Consider the following 19,621-nt stretch of genomic DNA (forward strand, 5'->3'; position numbering starts at 1 on the left):
TTTCCCTTTGAAGGTTTTCTCCTTCATTTGGCTTCCACCATTGCACGTTGTCTGTCCTTTTCAAGCCTCGTGTACTGACCTTATTAATTCTCGATGCTCATGAAGCACTTCTGCTGGCTAAGGATTTTTCAAGATTCAGCTACGGCAGTGTAAATAATGATGGATCTCTCAAATATTTCACGGAGAGCCATTCATGGAGCTGGTGGACTTGGTCTCGGATGGATCCTTACATTTTCCATTGGTGGTGCAATCCTCCTTTTTGCGGCGATCGGCTTTCTTCTTACTTGGCGAGTTAAGTCTCGAGATAAAGAGGACGCGACTACTGTATATCAAGTTTCGGAAAACGTCGAGGACCATAGGCGATCCATCTTCACAAAGCGGCTGGTCAAGCGCAAATACGCCATGTCTAGATCAGTCAGTCGACTCTCGCTCTCGCTGCCACCAGTATTACCACCACTACCGACATATAACAGCTTTATCTTCTTCGGTGGAAACGGAAAACGGGGACGATCAAGTAGCTGGGTTGAAGAGGATAGATTCCACGGTCCAAGAGTCAGCAGGAGCCGTCGCGATAGTCTCTTTAGTCGCGATGGATGGTTGGGAAGAGCACCAACAATTCCAACTCTCATGACGGATGACGACCTAGAGAAGGCACAGGATAGTCAGGAGCTTGAGCAAGGGATCAAAGTTCAAAAGCGACAAAGCGCCGAGACTCTCAAGCCAAGCAAAACTGCACCTGAACTACCCATGCCAGAAGATGAGGCTCAGACGAGTCCCGTGCGAGCTCCCTCAAGAGCTCGTGTACGAGCTTCTGTAACAGATACAGATCTTCGAGATATCCTTCGAAGTACGGAACAGCGACTCCGAGAAGGAACGAGCCGTTCGCCAAGCAAGAACTCGCGCAGCTCACCAACGAAACGTTCACCACAGAAAATCTCATCAGTGAGAAGCACACCACGCAAGAACTCTCCCGCCAAGACGCCACATAGCCACAAGACCATATCATCTGAGGACTCAACCAATACAACTGGAACAGTTCGCATTTCAAGGATTCCGCCGAGCCCTACCAAGAGAGCTACTATCCATGTGGTACCTACAGATGCGCAGAGTCGACAGGTTTCTACTAGCTCGATTGGAAGTGCTGCGAACAGCCTGATTGCTGAGGCGACGCAAGAGCTGGTACTACCAGGAGGACTGTCAAGCCCAAGCCGAATGAGAGGGCGTCAATGGGACGCTCAGGAAGACCAAAGCGCCGAGAAGCAAGACCCTCAAAAGAAGGCCTCAAACAAAAAGTCTGCAAAAGAGGATAGTCCCGATAGACGGGCCTCACAAGACAGCCAGGCATCAAGTTCACTTTCAACACTGTACAGCGCTAATGACCCCGAAGAAAAGGACCAGCCAGATCCATTTATTGAGCGTAAGACTCCTGGATTTATGAGTTCAGAAAGCAGAGGATCTTTGTTTGGAAACCGAGCATCACACAAAAGGGGAAGGAATTTGAGCATATCGATCCCAGGTGGACAGTCTATCTTCAACACAACAGGACAACTTCGACCTTCGTTTGTAAGCACACAAGCTGTTGGAGGCCCTCCTATCTCCTCATACTTGCAACCGCCACCAGAGCGATTCCAGCGTAATGATACGCACTCACGCGATCAAGATGGTATTGCTCTTGCGTTCCCGGTCAGCAATTCATACACCAGCATGCTGACACCATCTGTGACGACTACCGAGGGGGACAGCACACTTTCACTCGGAAACAGGATGAGCGAGAGCCCCAAACCTGAAGTACCAGAGCGTGTGAGGCCATTGCTACAAGAGAACAGACATAGCGTGGCGACAGTACCGAGCCCCTCGACAATGACTTCTTCGCCATTCGACGAGCAGGATATGTTATCGTTATTAATGGGCACCGCACCCAAGAGAGCACTCCCCGAGCCACCAAAACATATCGCCCAAGTCGACCAGATCGTCATGCCAAAGCCAGTGTCGCCAATGCCGAGACGAGAGTTCTCACAGCATCTGCGACAAATGTCCTCAACAGCGAATACCATATACCATGATGAGCAACCGATGGACTCCCCAAGCGCTATTTCTACAGGATCACCCCTTCGTCGTTCCATCTCACGCTCGAAGAAGGATATGCCGAGTCTTGCACCGCCGACAGCACCAAGCATGGGATCCCTTGGAAATTCGATCATGGAGCTCAGGAGGATGAACAGCGTGGTTAGTTCTTATAGTGGTTACTCATTAGGATCTTCTGTCAACGAGCCTGATTCGCCGACACTGCCGATGTTGAACTTGACCAGCAGCTTCTCGCGAAGAACTACAAATCCAGTCACACCGAGAGCAAGCATGTCTGGTCGCCAAAACTATCTCAATCTCGGAAGTCCTAACAAGAACTCGTCGGGATCGGTTGTGCCACCCATGCCAACTCGTCCACTACCACAAAGCCGCAGCAATCGTTCAAATTTAGGAGTCGAAATACGCGAGGATGATATCGATGAGGGGAAAGAGAATCAAGAACCACCGTCGACATCAAGTGGGCTCAGAGAGACACGAAGGAGTGCGAATATGGGACGTGATACTCGCGACTTGAGCCAGGCACCGAGCAAGACCAAACTTGGAACTGTGAGTGAGCTCATCGCTGAAAGCAAACGCGACAATAAGCGAAAGAGCGTGGATTCGATTGGATTGTACGACGCGGATGGATTTTTGAAGAGTTCGCCTGTGGATGCGAAGGGACGATGTCTACGCATGTAAATGGAAAGCTCTAATTCTTCATCATTTTCTTTTGGCTTTCTTTTGTTTGTCGAGGACTCACCATCTCATGCAACATCAGCAGGCTAATTTATGCACTTTTTACTGGGATTGATTGGATTTACCGGGAGCTTTTGGACTCGTAAGTTTTATTGGATTGATCTGTAGGTAGCTTAGGTAGAAGCTCGTTGGATATATACCCTTCGGACGTAATCTTAATAGAAGATCGTTTTTATACTGGCTGCGTTGAAAATAACAAGTTTTTTTCTTGAGTTGCTAAATCAGCTGAAACTCCTAATACACCGATCAATTTTGTCTTATTTGCCCTAACGCCCTGCCATGTACTCTTGTGAGGTATCATCTATTACTCCACTCGTGGTCGCTTGTTCTCAGGATCAGCAGCGACTGAGGTTTCGGCTGCATCAGCGCCCTCAGCTTCATCGCGATCTCGCACTCTTCCTGCGCCTTCTCCCAGTTCTTCCTCTTGGCCCTCAGCGCCAGGTCCAATCCAATTGCCATCTTCGTCAAAATACTCGTTCACGTTATCCGCTGTAATCCAGCCGCCGCTACCAGGCATAGGAGGCGGTAGGCCGCCATTGCTAGCACCACGCAGAACGCCCGTGAAACCCTCAATGGCCTGGTGCTCCTCGCTGCCCTCGAAGACAATACGATCATACTCATCCTCGTCTTCTTCGCCATCGTTGGGGTCAGGGTGAAGGTCCGAACAATTGGCCATGGCGTCGTACAGTTGCTTAGCAACACTGGACTCAGAATCTGATTTGGGTGGGATGATAGTAAGGTCTATTGTGCTAAAATCATCGTCTTCGACACCGCCGTCTGAGAATTCAAGCTGCATCCACACGGCTTGGGTGCGAGGCGCATCTGTTTCGGGACCTAGCTGTTTGATCGCGTGGATGGATATCGAGGGATAAGGAATCGAGACACCTGCCTCAACCTTGGGACTAAAGATAGTCAACGCTCTTTGTGATGTTAGTTTGAGTTAAACCATTAAAACATTAGACTTACTCTGAGTTCACAAAGACATCCACTGCCTGCTCCACAAGCTCCTCGACATCACCATTTATGCTGTCGCCTTCAGGAGCACTAGGCTTCTCGCTTGAGTCGGCAGGAAATAGAGCTAGACTACCGCATTGCGCCTTGGGAATCCATGCCTTTGCGCCTTCGAGATGATAGTGAAGAACAGGCTTTCCAGTGACGAAGCTTTCGGGCGTTGTTGACTGGTACTCGGCCAGAGGCGTGTAGTCTTCGGCCTTTGGCGGCGTGCGGATAGTCGTTGGCAACATGACTGGGTGTTTGGCGTGAACAGGCTTGTTTGGAGTGGAGAGGTTCACCAGGCCGCTGAAGAAAATGTACATCGCCATGGAAGGTGGGAGAGCTTTATCATCGTCCAAGTCTTATCGATAAGCTTATCGCACTATGATGACCCGACAGGCGCGTCGCTTGACCTCAACCTCAAACTGACTTACATACTAAACTTTACATGATTCCAAATTCCCTCTTCTCTATACACAGTATCTAGCATTAAATATTACGGGAGAAAGATATCTGCAAGATCTTGTGAAAGTGCTTGAGCCGATTGCCTAATACCCCAAGATTGGCATAATTGCCAACATGCGCGACAACAAGCGTAGGCTTCACTCACGCACGATGTACAACAGAAAGCTAATTCATCCTCAGGATCCCATCCTCTTCTGGAGCAAGTCCCGTTGACAGTCTCTCCATTTGTGTCACTTCCAACAGCGACAACACTCTCGTATAACTACAAGACTATGCCCTCAAACATCCCACCCTCGTCCTTGGGCATTGAGGCAGCATCAGATAACCCCGCAGGCCAAACCAAGCCCAAATACGTGGTATCCAACTCTGGTCATGCGGCACATCCAGAAGACATCATCGCCTCATGTCGCGCACTTCAAGCTTACGTGACCAAAATGCAAGAAGATGCAGAGCGTGAACTCCGAGAATTTGATGAGAAGATCAAGGCGCGTGAACTCGCGGAGAAGAGGAGAGTTGCGCCTGGTTGGCTTGATAGTGAGATGCACATGTTGGAGCCCGAGAGGAATACACCGGCGCAGCAACAAGGTGCTGGAAACGTACCAGAGCATCAAAACACTCAGAGCGGAGCCAACACGAATGCGACAGAGGACCAAGGTGCAGAATTGGACCGAGTATTTGGCGGTATGGCTCTGAAATAGCCCACCTAAGTTGGCATCTTACGAATCATGATAAACGGCACAAGAGGTAGTTCTATAAAGCCTTGCTCTTGTTAGTTTTACGCAATGGTTGTTTTTCACCACAAGACCGTGGACTTTAGGAGCTCGTTGCTCAACAGTTGCGAGCTCTATATCTAGCTTTTGTCTATTTCTTAATGGTGGGCACAGAACTATACTATACATCTGTTACATTCGACACTCTTCAATTTTCCCTGACCACAAGGGCATGAATATTCATTTAGTGTCGCTTGGAGGAAGCAGCCAAGATCTTGCTAGCGGCATGTGCAGCAGCAACCATAATGGAAGCCTGGGTATTTCCAGTTGGAACCTCAGGATGCATGCTACCATCCACAACAAACAGATTCTTGGTTCCCCAAACTCGGGTGTCAGGCCCAACAACGCTCTTACCATCGTTCTTGGCTCCCATATTAGCCGACCCGAGATGATGGTTGCCACTGTACGAAACCTCGAGAATAGTGTCCGCGGTGACATTGCTAGGCACGCTCAGAACGCTATCAGGCTTACGTGCGTAGCTAAGAAGTTCGGCGACAAAGGTCTTGAGAGCATCGCGGTCACCCTCGGTATTGAGGAATGGCTTTTGGGTGATGTTGGTATTGCCCTCAGGAGTAATCTCTAGGGTTCCGTGAGATGTGAGGCCGTGGGTGAGATAGACCTTGGCTGAGATGGTGTTGTTCTCAGGGGCATTGACTGTACCTTGCACATAGCGGGTCACTCCATCACTGCCTTCGACGCTCCTCCAGAAGTTAAGACGCTGAGCTGACTGCGAGAGAAGGCCACTTCCTTCGGCAAACAGCTCAACAGTCTCGTCGCTAGGCTCAGTGAATGCCTTCTTGGGAAGGGCTTGAAGCTTATTCTTGGTCTGGAAATCCACGACGACAATGGGATGGTCCATAAGCCGCTGACCAACGGGAAGGTCTATCCACTGAGAGGCAGGAGGGAGCTTGACGTTCGTAGAGCCGGACTGGACAATGCGGATTTGCTTCTTTGGTCCAATGCCTGAGTTGAAGAGGATTCGAGGTGTCGAGTGGGTGCCAGATGAGAGGACCACGGAACCGCCCTTACTCAGCTTAATGATCTCACGAGAGCCGTCGTCATGCTCTACTTCGATCCCGGTAATGATAGGGCCACTGCGAACAGCACGGATGACCTTGGCGTGAAGCTGCAAGCTGAAGTTGTCGAGGGCCTGTGCAGCGGGTAGAATATCACGAACGGGGCCACCTCGAAGTCCATTGCTGATCTAAGTGATGTTAGAGCTTTCTCCCAAGTACAGAGATCAGACTTACCAGCCAAGGGGGATGCGTAAAGATCTTATCCTTCGTCTCGACGTTCTCAAGAGCATTGACTTCATCCCAACCATTGCTCTCAAGGAACTTTGACATAACCTCAAATGCACCATCATCATAGTGCTTTCCATCGGCCGAGGGAAGAATGCTCCCAGGCATGCGTTCAAAAACGCTCTTGGCAGCATCGGACACTCCATCCTCCCATTGCCATCCCCTAGGCCAACCCTCAAAGTCAGCAGCTCTGGGCTTGACAAACATGAGAGCGTTCAACATGGTAGATCCACCGAGCAGGCAACCTGCTGAGGCAGAAATGTCTTTGCACCACTGAATGGTCGGTGAGATATCGGTGTAGTAAGCCATGCCTGGGACATCGTATGCGGTGACGGTTTTGTTCCACCTCATCAAGTCATCCCGGTTACCCGTTGAGTAGAATGAAGGACCACCACGCTCAACAAGAAGAACCTTGTGGCCAGCATTGGCAAGTCTCTCGGCAACAACCAGACCCGAAGCTCCGGCACCGGCTACGATGTAGTCGTAGGTGGTTTTCCGGGCAGTAGTGTTACCAGCAGAAGCAAAGCCCAGCAGAGCCGAGCCGATAATAGTGGCGAACTTCATTTTTAGAGCTGGAAAAGACAAAGAGGAAATGGCCTGAAACGCAAGTCTTGGAGAATTGCCAATGCCCTTTTTATATCCATCGTGGGCAGAGCATCTTGTAAGAGATTAGATGAGATTGATAAACTCCCCACTTATGGTTGCTGGATCGAGCATAAGTGCCGACGCTGAGTGGATTGCTGGTGGGTAAGAGTAACATTAAGCTTGTTCTTGAAAGTTATCAGATGGGGAATCGACAGGCATTAAGACATTTAGTTCTGCACTGTTGTCATGGCATGGCCGAGTTTATTACCTCATTTGGATGGAATCATAGAGTAGTGCTCTTGGCTTACTCTTTTATGCAAAGGCAAGATACTGAATTTGTGCCATGTCATGTCTACGCATTGCCTTGAGTCTGTTCAAGGTCGTCCAACTGTACAACTAGAGAAGTCCTTGGAGTTAGAGAAATCAGCCAACGTCAATATACGTGAATCTCTATTCAAGTACGTGGCAATGGACTACGTCAGCTTCACCTTTGTGGAGCCTGTCCATGTCGTCCGTTTATTCCGAAACCCTGGTTCTTGACGCTATATATTATCATTTTCATCAGATAAGATCTTGGCTAAAAGTTCTTCCATCAATGGAGCCCACGAAGCCGGATGACGGCAGACGTGCAAGGGAAGCTTTGTAGAATAAGACATAGGTGATGTTCCTGCATGCTAATGCCTGATACAAAAATTGAATAGCACTTGTGCTTATGCTCTGCGTTCAGAGAATAGCAGTTCGAAGTAAGCTAAATTGCAGAGTTTTTAACATTTACACCCGCTTTTACATGCCAAGATATTCTGAAGAAACACGAGATTATCATAAGTTCAGAAGCGAGAAAAGAACTTTACTCCGCCCACGGGTGAGCTTTCTGCCAACATGAGTCCAAATTGGCCTACTTGGCGACTTGCATTGATGAAGGCATATGTTTTGCTGTCAAGTGGCCGCTGCTCTAATCGAGAACTGATGAAAATCTTCGTTCAGTGTTCTAGCAAAGAATCGTCTGAAAAGAGATTCGCGGTTACAATGTGAGGGCCCAGCTCGTGTTTTTCAGAGCCTCAACCCAAGATGTTGGCAAAATAACTTCTCATCACTTACCGTCACTATTTTAGCTCGGAATGTATCTATAATTGAGTACTATATTGCTGAAGGTGTATCGCGAAGCAAATAACCATTATATTGTTTCTCCAATCCACGAGTTTGGTACATTGTGTCATGCTGAGGTAGATTGCTATGTCTACTCTGTCAGCGACTTATAACCGTGAATCACAATGAATAATCATAGTGAGGCTCCAGACCCCTCTAACTCTTTTAAATCAATGAATCCTTGTACTTTTTGGTCAACCAAAATCTTGTGTAACCACATTTTGCGGATAGTGGCATTTCCTCGTCGACTCCACACTTAGCAAAGTGAGTAACACCGGCTGACCACGACATCAATATTCACGCTCTAGGGCAGAGCAATAGTTTTGAAGCTGTTTTATTCAAACATGTGGGAGGATTGTAGATAGTTATAATTTGCGTCACAGCAAGGGCAACTCTGAAGCATTAACTGACAAGGGCAACAATCGCCAGACAACGACACTTTATCTATAGGACACACGGTATTTTCAAAACAAGACGTAGCAGCGAATCTCTGCAGGTTCATAAGCTCTATCTCAATCACGCTTTTACAAGTAACGTAGTTGTTGGTCACTTCAATGGAACGGATGCCTTCATCGACCGAGGGCAGCGACAAGGAGTAGATGATTCAGAGGGTGCCTTCTATCCCCGAGGGCAATCTCGCTCCACACTTCTTCATCCATTGTCAATTATTCAGCCGGACTTTTCATCCCATTGTTCTTCATCTTCGAACGCTGGTGATACCTTCATCCCCATGCCGCAGCTGATATAGTGGGGACAAGTGTGTGCGGCAACTCTATTGTTCTAAACAACTCTCCAACACTCGATTTGTCTCCGCGGCTACAAATATGTTGAGCTTGCTAAATACCAAGGGCAAGCATTTGCTTAGCCCACAGCCTGAACCTCAAAACACGAAGAGGTGTCGGGCTATATATGTTGTTGAGTCGCCGGGAGGAACGATGAGAGAAACAGACCCTGCAGCTTTCCACCGGTCAAGGTTCTCGAACATGTCCGCCACGCAGGGCAAGTCAAATGAGGACAGATCTCTTAAGATCGTGGAACCAGACCCGGGACCAACTACTGCATCCCTCGCTGCTAGCTATCCGCTTCGTCCTGCCGCCAGCCGTCAGAGAACATACCCACCACAACAAGAAGAGGAACAAGACGAAGACCACGCCACTCTTTATCGATATACAAACCATGATCTCTCCCAGCAGCATCTTAGCACTCTGTCTGTTCGTGAGAAGCTCCGAAAGGGCATCGCCATGGGCTTTGCTAACACCCTAGCACATACGAATGCCACGCAAGATGTGCTTCAACAAGGTTCACAAAGAAGCCCAGGACTGCAACCCATGGATACCATGACGATTAGTGGAATGATGACGAAAACGGATATGCATTATCATATGATGCCTGACCTTTCTCGTCTTCACTCCAAAGGAGTCAGTAATCGCAAGATAGCGGAGATGGTCAACCAAGAGCTGATCAACACCGCGCCTGGAGCCACTGGGCGAGCCGATTTTCTTAGGAAGAGGTCCCAGCATATTAAGGCTCGAGAGGTTCCAGTGTGAGTGTCTACCATCATCATATATCCGTGTTGGTAGTTCATACTTACAATTCTTCCTAGACGAGTAGCTAGTGAGCGTCTTCATGTCATTACTGGAACTGCCAACAACAATCGTTATGCACCCTTCCCAATACTCAATCTCCATCCTGAGCGCCTCATGCGTGTTGAGCCCTTTCCCAACAAAAACGACTCGTCTCTCATTGTTCCTCTAAATTCGGAAGGATTGATGGCGTGGCTTGAATGGGCATGTCGCCGCTTCGGGTACAGGAAACTTGAACTTGACTCACTTCATTTCAAGCAGGACATGGTGAGGAACAAGATGCTGAAACGGAGTGCGAGCCTCAGCACACACAGTCCAGAATCGGTTGAGATCGCAGAAAGTGTGGATGCCCTCAAGCTAGATGCTCGAAAAGGCAGCATCACTTTATATGAGGCAAACGTGTGAGTTACCTTCAGGGGTGAATGTGAACACAATACTGATTGCTGATTTGAAGTACGTGCGGAAGCCCTCTGCAGCAACAGAGATGGACATGGTTCAAAATTATCAAGCCGCTTCTTGATATCAAAGGCACCGTGCCAGAGAAGTATGGCGCGGGCGATGCCACTATGGTGTTTGCCATTCCCACGTCTAAGATAAAGAAGATTAAGGAAGAATGGGACCCGCCCTTGGCCGTTCCTCGAGCCAAAAGCCAAGAGCCGTCCCAGCAAGATGCCTCTGCACAGCTTGGAGACTTCGGACGGCTCAATTTGGAATCTTACACCCAAGAAACGACACGCCAACTGACGCTCGAATGGAGATACAGCGAGAAAGGCATTCCGACCTTTGCAGTGACGCCGCATCCATGGTTCATGAAGAAGTTCCCTCCAGACTTTCTCTGGGTAGAGGATGCCCCCATCTACTCTGCCGACGAATCCTGGTGGGATCAGCTTGGTGAGAAAGCCATTAGCGATCGGGATCACTGGCACTACGTCCAAGTCCTCATGTCAGGAGACATTTGTCTCGTTGAGGCCAAGTCCAAGAAAGGAAGTAAATGGATCACAGTCGCACCTCAAGTACCGAAGGGCAATGCTGGGCGAACTTCGATGTCCAACCCGGGTGTCGGGAACTATCAATCCAAGATGGCCTTGGCAGCATCTGGGTTGCGCAATGAGATCCAGCGAGATTGAGTATGATCAACCAACAGAGTTTGATATCAAGCCGGATGCAGGTATCATCAGCATTTGCCTGATACAGAGGCGCTGAGGTGAGATACAGATGGATGTCACCGCTACAATACCTATTGGAATTAGATTGGAGTGAAGGTGGCATTTGACCAGACTGAGACACTGAATGAAGGAGAACGGAATGGCCTATAGAGACCTGAGGCTTAGTCTTGGTAACTGGCGTAAAGATGTTAGCATATAAATAGGTTTAACCGAGAATTAGATGGCTTACGCAGGCAATACAGGCCTGGCCTGTTGATTCATAGTCAGCCAGCGCAATCCGGCATTGCGCACTACTTCTTTTTCTTCCCTTTAGGTGTATTATCCTTCTTGTCTCCAGACATACCAGCCCTCACAAAGGCGTCACTGGCCACGGAAGTGATCAACCGGAATCTTTTGGATCCTAAATGGGCACCCCCGTACCAGCGTGTAACTACAACCATAGAGTCCCAAAGATCCATGGACTGCATCAGCTGCAGGAGTCGGGATCCGGCTCCCGTCTCACCATCGTCATTGAATTGCTGATGGCCAGTGCCCTCGCCTCTGATACGCCACGCCGTGATATTGTGCGTTGCATTGCGTATACGTTTATCTGACTCAAGAAGAGACTCAACGTAGAAATTGGCCTGTGATGGAGATGTTATAGGGGTAACGTGTGCTATGAACTCTGTGATGCGCCTTGAGGCTGTCCAGGCTGGGGCCTGTGATTTAGGCAGAATGGATTGGACTGCTCTCGTCGCACCCATCATGTACTGCAATTGGATGACAATGAATCAGAATAGGGTTAACTCAGACAAGAAGGGGGTTAATTTTGTGTTTCAATGTCTTGGACTGCTTTATGTCTTGTCTTGGAGTAGCTCCGTACGTAGTAGATACCTCGAAACAACCACAGTGTTAATGGGAAAGTTTTGTATCATGGACAATTCTTCTCCAAATGTGAGCTCGATCGATGGAGGTGGGAGCTCCAAAGCTCAGCGGCTCTTGGCTAATATAATTGGTCGACTTCGTTTTCCAGGGGGTTCTCTGACAGGTCATGAGCTGGCCAAAATTGGGATAACTTACCAGGAGCTACTAAGCAAACGTAAGGCGGGGCGGGTTAATATCAAAGCCGAGAGAGCGCAAGCAGGATGGGAGCCTCCAGGTCCCCGCCAAAAATCCTCCATATCCACATCCACCACTGAACTTTTCTGTATGTGCGCGCCCGCCCCTCAACAACTGTTCTTTTAGCCTTTTGCCCCTCCGACACCGACAACCCGGCACCTTTTATTTCTTCGAACCACGCCTGATCGGAACTTCTGCTGTCGCTTGAAAGAGAATCATACCCTTGAGCCGAAGAAACACCAAAAACCTCGCCCATCATGCAGGCTCCGGTGGTGGTTATGAGTGAGTCTATCTATACCTCTACAAAATATATAACCCCCACACTAGAGGGCGAACCCCTGGGCCCTGAGCCTGAGAGGGGAGCTTCCAATATCTCTTTCAATTCGGAATCGAGGCTGACCGAGATTCTACAGACACCAACAGTGGTGAGAGGCAGACTGGCCGGAAAGCCCAGCTGTCCAATATTGCTGCTGCCAAAACGTATGCCATTGTCCCTATCCTCGAGTCGCGTGCCTGAACCTGACCACCGATCCTAGTGTTGCCGACATCATTCGATCATGCCTCGGCCCCAAGGCCATGCTAAAGATGCTGCTCGACCCCATGGGCGGTATCGTTCTCACAAATGACGGACATGCTATCCTCCGAGAAATTGAGGTCTCCCACCCTGCCGCGAAGAGCATGATTGAGCTCAGCCGGACACAAGATGAGGAAGTTGGAGATGGAACCACAACCGTCATTATTCTGGGTAAGAGAGCATGGCTGTACTGCAATGCTAGTTGAGCATATCACTGACATCATCTGCACAGCCGGTGAGATTCTTGCCCAGGCTCTTCCCCAGCTCGACCGTAACATCCACCCTGTCGTCATCATTTCCGCCTTCAAGCGAGCCCTCAAAGATGCCCTTGAGATCATCGAAGAGATCTCTCTGCCGATCGATGTCAACGATGACAAGGCCATGTACCAGCTCATCTCTTCTTCAATTGGCACCAAGTTCGTTTCTCGATGGATGGATCAGATGTGCGACCTCGCCCTCAAGGCTGTCCGCACTGTGACATGGGAGGCTGGTAACGGCAAGACTGAAGTCGACATCAAGCGATATGCCAGAGTGGAAAAGGTACCTGGCGGTGAGATCGAGGACAGCAGAGTTCTTGACGGTCTTATGCTCAACAAGGATATCACACATCCCAAGATGCGCCGGCGCATTGAGAACCCCCGAATCGTTCTCCTCGACTGCCCCCTTGAGTACAAGAAGGGCGAGTCTCAAACCAACATCGAGATTACCAAGGAGGATGACTGGAACCGAATTCTGCAGATTGAGGAGGAGCAGGTCAAGGCTTTGTGCGAGGCTATTGTCGCTGTCAAGCCTGATCTTGTCATTACGGAGAAGGGAGTGTCTGGTGCGTTCTGAACTCATGACTTCTGAGGAGCATGGCTTACTAATCTCTGTCATAGATCTTGCCCAGCACTACTTCATGAAGGCCAATATCACAGCTCTTCGCCGAGTTCGAAAGACCGATAACAACAGAATAGCCCGCGCTACCGGTGCCACCATCGTCAACAGAGTAGAGGATCTCCAGGACTCCGATGTCGGTACCAGATGTGGCTTGTTCGAGATTGAGAAGATCGGAGACGAGTACTTCACATTCCTTACCAAGTGCCAGGACCCTAAGGCCTGCACAGTCCTTCTCCGAGGTCCCTCCAAGGATGTCCTCAACGAGATCGAGCGAAACCTCCAGGATGCCATGGGTGTCGCACGAAATGTTATGTTCTCTCCTCGGTTATCGCCTGGAGGTGGTGCTACGGAGATGGCCGTATCCGTGAGATTGGGGCAACTCGCCAAGAGCATTGAGGGTGTCCAGCAGTGGCCCTACAAGGCTGTAGCAGATGCTCTTGAGGTTATTCCTCGTACTCTCGTTCAGAATGCTGGTAAGAGCCCTGTCCGTGTGTTGACAGATCTCCGAGCCAAGCAGGCCGAGGGTAAGAGCACCTGGGGTGTCAATGGTGATACAGGTGCCATTGCAGATATGAAAGAGTACGGAGTGTGGGAGCCTCAGGCTATTAAGCTCCAGAGTATCAAGACCGCCATTGAGGTAAGCATTTCACGACCTTCCCTGTCATTTACAACTACAGAACAGGATACTAACGATCTGAACAGGCTGCTTGCCTTTTGCTCCGAGTTGATGACATTTGCAGTGCCAAGAAGGCTGCGCAGATTGGTGGCGGCGGGGGTGGTGAAGAATAAAGAGAAACAGCATGTTTGTAGATGACAATTCTGATGTGTCTGTATGTGAGTGAGCGATAGTGGGATAGGCAGGCGTGTATTTCGGACTGCTTATACGAATGTCTGTTTGGATGGACTGGTCATACCCCTCTGTACTAGCCGAAAGAGCAAAATAGACAAACAAGGAAAATATGAACACAGTGGGCGCCGGAGCGAGCATGATATAGCTCCGGTGACTCTTCTCAAAGGAAAGAAATGGGTATCATATAAAATTACCTGTTTGAGGAATACTGTTGTGTCTACTTACGACGCCCTTGCGAGCCATTCTCCTCCTATGATCTAGGTCTCAAGTCTGATTCCGATAAAGCGTCCTTCTCGCCCCTGCCGCTTCGGCGCAACAGGGCGCGACTTCTTCAGCTGCTGGCCTTTTGCATTCCTTTTTGTTTAGTCATCTTCGTCGTGAATGACTAGTCCTGTAGGCTGTATCGATGGCGTTGATTCCGTATCGTTCCCACGATGCTCAGTCTTGGTCTTAGAATCAACATCAGCAGTGTCCTTCTCAGCATCGTTTTCCGCGAGTGAGGAAGCATCTTTGGACTGTGTCGCGTTGGGCGTCTTGTCACTCGTGGCAGGGCCCTTGCCCTTCTTAGACTTGCGGGCCTTCATCTTCTCCCTCTTTTCGCGATTCTTGCGCGTGCGTTCTTCGTCTTTTCGATCGCGTTCAGTCTTGTCCTTGTTAAACTCTTCAATATCCTTTTCGCGGCGGAGATCCTCATCCATACTGCGAAGACGCTCATACTCGCGCCGACGGCTTGCTTTATACACATGAAACTCGCCTGATCCGGCACCTGCACTAGATCCTTGAACATTGGTGACAATTTCAGGAGGGGCGGAACGCAAGGCGGAACTGCCGGAGCCGGAGGTAGAGGACTCGGGGATACGGATGATTTGGTCGGGCTTTGAGAAGAGAGCCTCTACCGAGGCGGCTTGCGCTGAGACGGGCGTAAGAGCGCGCTTCTTGGTAGGGCGATGGGATCGGGGATCGGCCGACGTTGGTACCGATTCGGGACCAGGAGCAGACATTTTGGAAAGAAAGAGTAATGTTGGTTATCCGATGCCTGATCTAAGGTAAGATGAAAATGGGCTGAGGCACGCGTGAGAATGAGACGTCGACGGGCGCGGTAGATAGCCTGAATAGGCAGAGGATCGTCGGGTGAATTGAAGTCCCTTGAATGATCGATTGATTGAGGCAAGAACCTCCGAATGGGAGCGGTCAGATGTTTGGCACGTGAAGAGAGCAATGGCCGGCAGATGCTAGATGGTTGTGTTGGTTTATTTGATGGGTAGGATAAATCAAAGATAGTGGATGCTAGCTAGGATCTGATGAGAGTGGCGTTGATTTGAGTACATACAAGGCCATCGGGGAGCAAGAAAATATCAGATCTTAACATAGGGGGACAAAATAGTCTCAGCAAAGGGTATCTTAAGCCTATAGTAACTTACCTGAATCCTTTTGTCATTTAGGATCAAGGCCCTGTATTTTCTTCCCCCCCTGGCAAGGTTACCAAGAATTAGCCTAAGTAGCCGCTGGGGGGTTGATCGCACCGGAATGGGTGTTTGAGGGTCGCCTGATAAGCGCGCGGCAGTTGAATTGACATCTCAGGCACAAAAAGGTTTCAAGCCGCGTCAGCAAGCCACAAAGCGACTCTGCGTGATGAACATGTGATTGACTGTAGTCAGGAAAGGCAACTATCTTCGTTGCAGAATGCATCAGTACTGCAGGCGGGAGCAGGAGGGGAAAATGCAAGACAAAAGCCACTGGTCAGAGTTAGTATCAGATCGTCTCTAGATGACTTTATCCAGATATACGATGTTGTAATGGGCGGCTGGGCGCTTCCCGTTGCAGATCACATCACCTCACCATGTCTCCGCTATAGCCGTCATTCTTCAGGTGATGAGATTGAATCCAGATGGTCCAAGACAAACAAGGGGCCGTCTATATCCGATAAATGGTGATTAGGCGACGGAAAATGGATAAACACCACGAGATTAATCATGATCATGTCCACGGGAGGGCCGAAAGAAACCAAGAAGATGGAAAAAGGAAGAAAACGAGAAGTATGCATGGGAGAGGCATGAACATGAACTTTGGGTACCGTCGTGACTAAACTGTCTGCTACAGTGGCCGGGATTACTCAATCTGGCTCTGCAGATCTCCAGGATTGGCTAACCAACACCAGATTGCCAGATTCTCAGTATCTTTGACAAGGGAGAGCAAAAAGAGGACCAAGTTGGTTTCAAGGGTACGGGAATGGTAAATCATATGATTTGATATCAGCGGATATCGTCCACCGCCATGCGATGTCCGTCCGCGGGCGGAACAACTCAAGGTCATAAACAGGTCAAGCACCGAATCGTATCAGTCTTCGGACTTGTATCGCCAGATTGTCCCAGCACGCTTTTCGCTTTTTACCCATGATTAGGTAGCAAGAACCGTTTGCGGGCCCCTCCTCCAGATCGTGCCATGGGGAGGGGGGGAGCTGCCCCTTGTGCCTCTGCTTCATTTGTAATATTAGCAGGGATTCGGAAAGATTTGGTTGAGACTAGTCCACCAACCAAGAACTCTTATGGGCTGTTTCTGTCTCTGTGTGATGACCAGCTTGAATATGGCCTCCGTTGTCATTGGTCAATCATTGTGTGCTTGAAGGCTTGACCGTTGACGATTGAGAAGCTGTTTTTCTGTTTCGGTCGACAGATGGCGGGGCGGCTCCGGCCCCCAAACGAGGGTGCTGGTACCTAGTTACCTACCTCGAAAGTACAGCACCCTTGGAATCTCCTCTCGTTTGCCGGCGCCGCCTAGGCCGCCTCTCCGCTCGGATGGAAGGCTCAGGGTGCGTGATACGTGGTCCCTAGGTAGATAGGCACACACATCTTTCCCTACTTCCCTCCAGCTGGGCTGAGGTGGTGGTGGGGGGTTATCCCGGCATTTTTGGCGGGGCATTTTTTTTTACGGAAACATGGTTGCATGGCATGGCATGGGCTTGCACTTGCCCTCACTCTGATGGATGCTTCAGGTCAGGATGTCTCGTGAGCTTGAGCCAACGACAACGGGATTAGACAAGCCTCACTAAAAAAAAAGACGTTGCAATACACGCTTCATCTTCCTCCAGCTTTTCTTCGTTTATTTTTTATGACATTCAGCTCCTTCTCTTTCTTCCAAACTTCCATCCCTTTCTCTTTCAGGATTCATAATTGGTGACTCCTGCCTATGCTTTGGCTGACCAATTGCAAAACTATCTATCCCCTACTCCGCCATATTCTATCCCGTCTTGACCCAACCTGTCTCACAGCTTGAAAACCTCCATTCAACTTATACACCTACTGTGAATACGCTCAGGGCCCAAAATATCAAACTCCCCCTTCGACTTATCAGAGACACGCTCAATCACTTAAAGACTACCCCTCTATATCACATCCCCAAAGCATCATGACCAAGCCACGCTTGATCATTCTAGTTCGCCACGGCCAGTCCGAAGGCAATAGTACGTTCATGCTCTGGATTTTTTCGTCCCTCATTGTTCAATACGTGCTGACATTTATAAAGAGAACCGAGAAATTCACCAGACCGTTCCCGATCACCGAGTCAAACTTACGCCAGAGGGTTGGAACCAAGCCCACGATGCCGGACGCCGTCTCCGAAGCCTCCTTCGTCCCGACGATACCTTACAGTTCTTTACCTCTCCATACCGCCGTACACGTGAAACAACAGAAGGAATCCTCGAGAGCCTGACCTCGGACGAAGGCTCCCCGTCGCCCTTCCGCCGAGCTAACATCAAGGTGTACGAAGAACCTCGGCTACGCGAGCAGGATTTTGGTAACTTCCAACCATGCAGCGCTGAAATGGAGCGTATGTGGCAAGAGAGGGCCGATTATGGCCACTTCTTCTACCGTATACCCAATGGAGAGAGCGCTGCTGATGCTTACGATCGTGTGAGCGGATTCAATGAGAGTCTCTGGCGACAATTTGGCGAAGATGATTTCCCCAGCGTCTGTGTACTGGGTACGTATTTCACCAACCAGCTTTGCGCCTTTACTAACAGTACATTTGATAGTGACTCACGGGCTCATGTCCCGTGTCTTTCTCATGAAATGGTATCATTTCACTGTCGAGTACTTCGAAGATCTCCGAAACATCAACCACTGCGAGTTCCTCATCATGCGCAAGCAGGAAAACAACAAGTACCTTCTAGAGAACAAGCTGCGAACCTGGTCCGATCTGCGGCGAGAACGAAAAGATAAAGAGGAAAAGGACAAGGACAGCTCGAAACTCCCACGCACCAAAACTTTTGTTGTTACACGCCGATGGGGTGGATGTCCCAATGGCTGTGACCATAGTCGCCACTATGCTAAGCGTGAGGATTTGGAGATCATGCGCAAAAAGGATCATGAGAACGGCGGGCCAGAGCCTTACGGCAAAATTACAAACCCAGACGAGATCATATCCGTCGTCAGCCGGAAGCAGAAGGCTCAATTAGACTGCATCGGCACCAATATTGAGAGCACCAACCTCGGAGCTCATGATGATGGACCAGAGATCGACATTTCATCAAACCATGAAGGCAAATCCGTTTCTGACCTCAATGATACCCCCTCAGTCATCTCTGCCAGCGAGTATATCCAGTCGCCGTACTTGCATATTGGCCGCGATGGGGGTGGTAGCTATTCTGGCCACACATCTGCCGCCGAGACTGATAACGACTCGTCAGAGGATGAGAACATAAGCTTACACCGTATTGCCTCCTTGAACGCGCAACTAAACAGGACCGTTGGCGAAAGAAGCGAGAGACCTTCATACAATCAGAAACCCCTCCTCAAAGCCGGTCCCGAACATCTAGCATACACGAGCGATAAGGATAGCCCGGATGAATATGCAAGGACTAACCGTCTTGGTGATGCATCTACCGATGCCTCTTGTGACGGTGACGCTGAACTTGTTGAGGATTTGGATCGCGCTGAGAAGGAGGATCGAAGTATTCGGGGCAGTGTTTACTGATCATATTCTAACTTGGATGGGTGCATTCTCACTCTCTTATGATTCGAACTTCATGGGAACCGCGGATACCAGCCCGCCAAGGCGAGGCAAATTGTTTTGATGATTTTCATGTCTTTATTTTAATGACGAACGATTTTGGAACGGATTACGGAAAAGCAATGGATAGAATGACCAACTATGCTGGCATGGTTTTGAGATTGAGCTATTTGGGGGCCATGATAGCGCTTGTGTTAGTTTAATATCATAAAATAACATGGTTGTCCCTCCATTTTCAGACTTTCTGATCACGCAAAACTGTTCTTGAAATGAGTATAATTTAAATTGAGTTCTTTATTTTTGCCTCGTCCTGAATATTGTATAGCACCGTGTTGGAAATGCCCCGCCGCCTCCTCTTTTCCCGCGGCGTGCGTCTATCTAAAT

General features: G+C 49.4%; 8 protein-coding genes across 8 annotated transcripts; 5 read left to right on the forward strand and 3 right to left on the reverse strand.

Moving 5' to 3' along the window:
• Positions 1–156: 156 nt before the first annotated feature.
• On the forward strand, positions 157–2,763 carry J7337_006651 (uncharacterized protein; the record flags this gene model as incomplete). Its single annotated transcript, XM_044824312.1, has 1 exon — positions 157–2,763. The coding sequence occupies one exon, from the start codon at positions 157–159 to the stop codon at positions 2,761–2,763; it is 2,607 nt and encodes an 868-aa protein (XP_044679969.1).
• A 361-nt stretch (positions 2,764–3,124) lies between these two features.
• Positions 3,125–4,064, reverse strand: J7337_006652 (uncharacterized protein; the record flags this gene model as incomplete). Its single annotated transcript, XM_044824313.1, has 2 exons — positions 3,125–3,740; positions 3,787–4,064. 2 exons carry the CDS (start codon positions 4,062–4,064, stop codon positions 3,125–3,127), a joined length of 894 nt encoding a protein of 297 aa, XP_044679970.1.
• Positions 4,065–4,392: 328 nt separating this feature from the next.
• J7337_006653 (uncharacterized protein) lies at positions 4,393–4,976 on the forward strand (the record flags this gene model as incomplete). Its single annotated transcript, XM_044824314.1, has 2 exons — positions 4,393–4,408; positions 4,459–4,976. The coding sequence occupies 2 exons, from the start codon at positions 4,393–4,395 to the stop codon at positions 4,974–4,976; spliced, it is 534 nt and encodes a 177-aa protein (XP_044679971.1).
• A 256-nt stretch (positions 4,977–5,232) lies between these two features.
• Positions 5,233–6,913, reverse strand: J7337_006654 (uncharacterized protein; the record flags this gene model as incomplete). Its single annotated transcript, XM_044824315.1, has 2 exons — positions 5,233–6,252; positions 6,299–6,913. The coding sequence occupies 2 exons, from the start codon at positions 6,911–6,913 to the stop codon at positions 5,233–5,235; spliced, it is 1,635 nt and encodes a 544-aa protein (XP_044679972.1).
• Positions 6,914–9,063: 2,150 nt separating this feature from the next.
• Positions 9,064–10,790, forward strand: J7337_006655 (uncharacterized protein; the record flags this gene model as incomplete). The annotated part of the gene is made up of 3 exons (XM_044824316.1): positions 9,064–9,623; positions 9,684–10,064; positions 10,118–10,790. 3 exons carry the CDS (start codon positions 9,064–9,066, stop codon positions 10,788–10,790), a joined length of 1,614 nt encoding a protein of 537 aa, XP_044679973.1.
• Positions 10,791–12,184: 1,394 nt separating this feature from the next.
• Positions 12,185–14,169, forward strand: CCT3 (T-complex protein 1 subunit gamma; the record flags this gene model as incomplete). Its single annotated transcript, XM_044824317.1, has 6 exons — positions 12,185–12,209; positions 12,341–12,407; positions 12,464–12,672; positions 12,734–13,324; positions 13,380–14,017; positions 14,083–14,169. The coding sequence occupies 6 exons, from the start codon at positions 12,185–12,187 to the stop codon at positions 14,167–14,169; spliced, it is 1,617 nt and encodes a 538-aa protein (XP_044679974.1).
• A 423-nt stretch (positions 14,170–14,592) lies between these two features.
• Positions 14,593–15,231, reverse strand: J7337_006657 (uncharacterized protein; the record flags this gene model as incomplete). Its single annotated transcript, XM_044824318.1, has 1 exon — positions 14,593–15,231. One exon carries the CDS (start codon positions 15,229–15,231, stop codon positions 14,593–14,595), a length of 639 nt encoding a protein of 212 aa, XP_044679975.1.
• A 2,404-nt stretch (positions 15,232–17,635) lies between these two features.
• J7337_006658 (uncharacterized protein) lies at positions 17,636–19,201 on the forward strand (the record flags this gene model as incomplete). Its single annotated transcript, XM_044824319.1, has 3 exons — positions 17,636–17,690; positions 17,753–18,208; positions 18,261–19,201. The coding sequence occupies 3 exons, from the start codon at positions 17,636–17,638 to the stop codon at positions 19,199–19,201; spliced, it is 1,452 nt and encodes a 483-aa protein (XP_044679976.1).
• Positions 19,202–19,621: the final 420 nt, after the last annotated feature.

This window comes from Fusarium musae, chromosome 5 (genome assembly GCF_019915245.1).
Source record: "Fusarium musae strain F31 chromosome 5, whole genome shotgun sequence".
NCBI lineage: Eukaryota > Fungi > Ascomycota > Sordariomycetes > Hypocreales > Nectriaceae > Fusarium > Fusarium musae.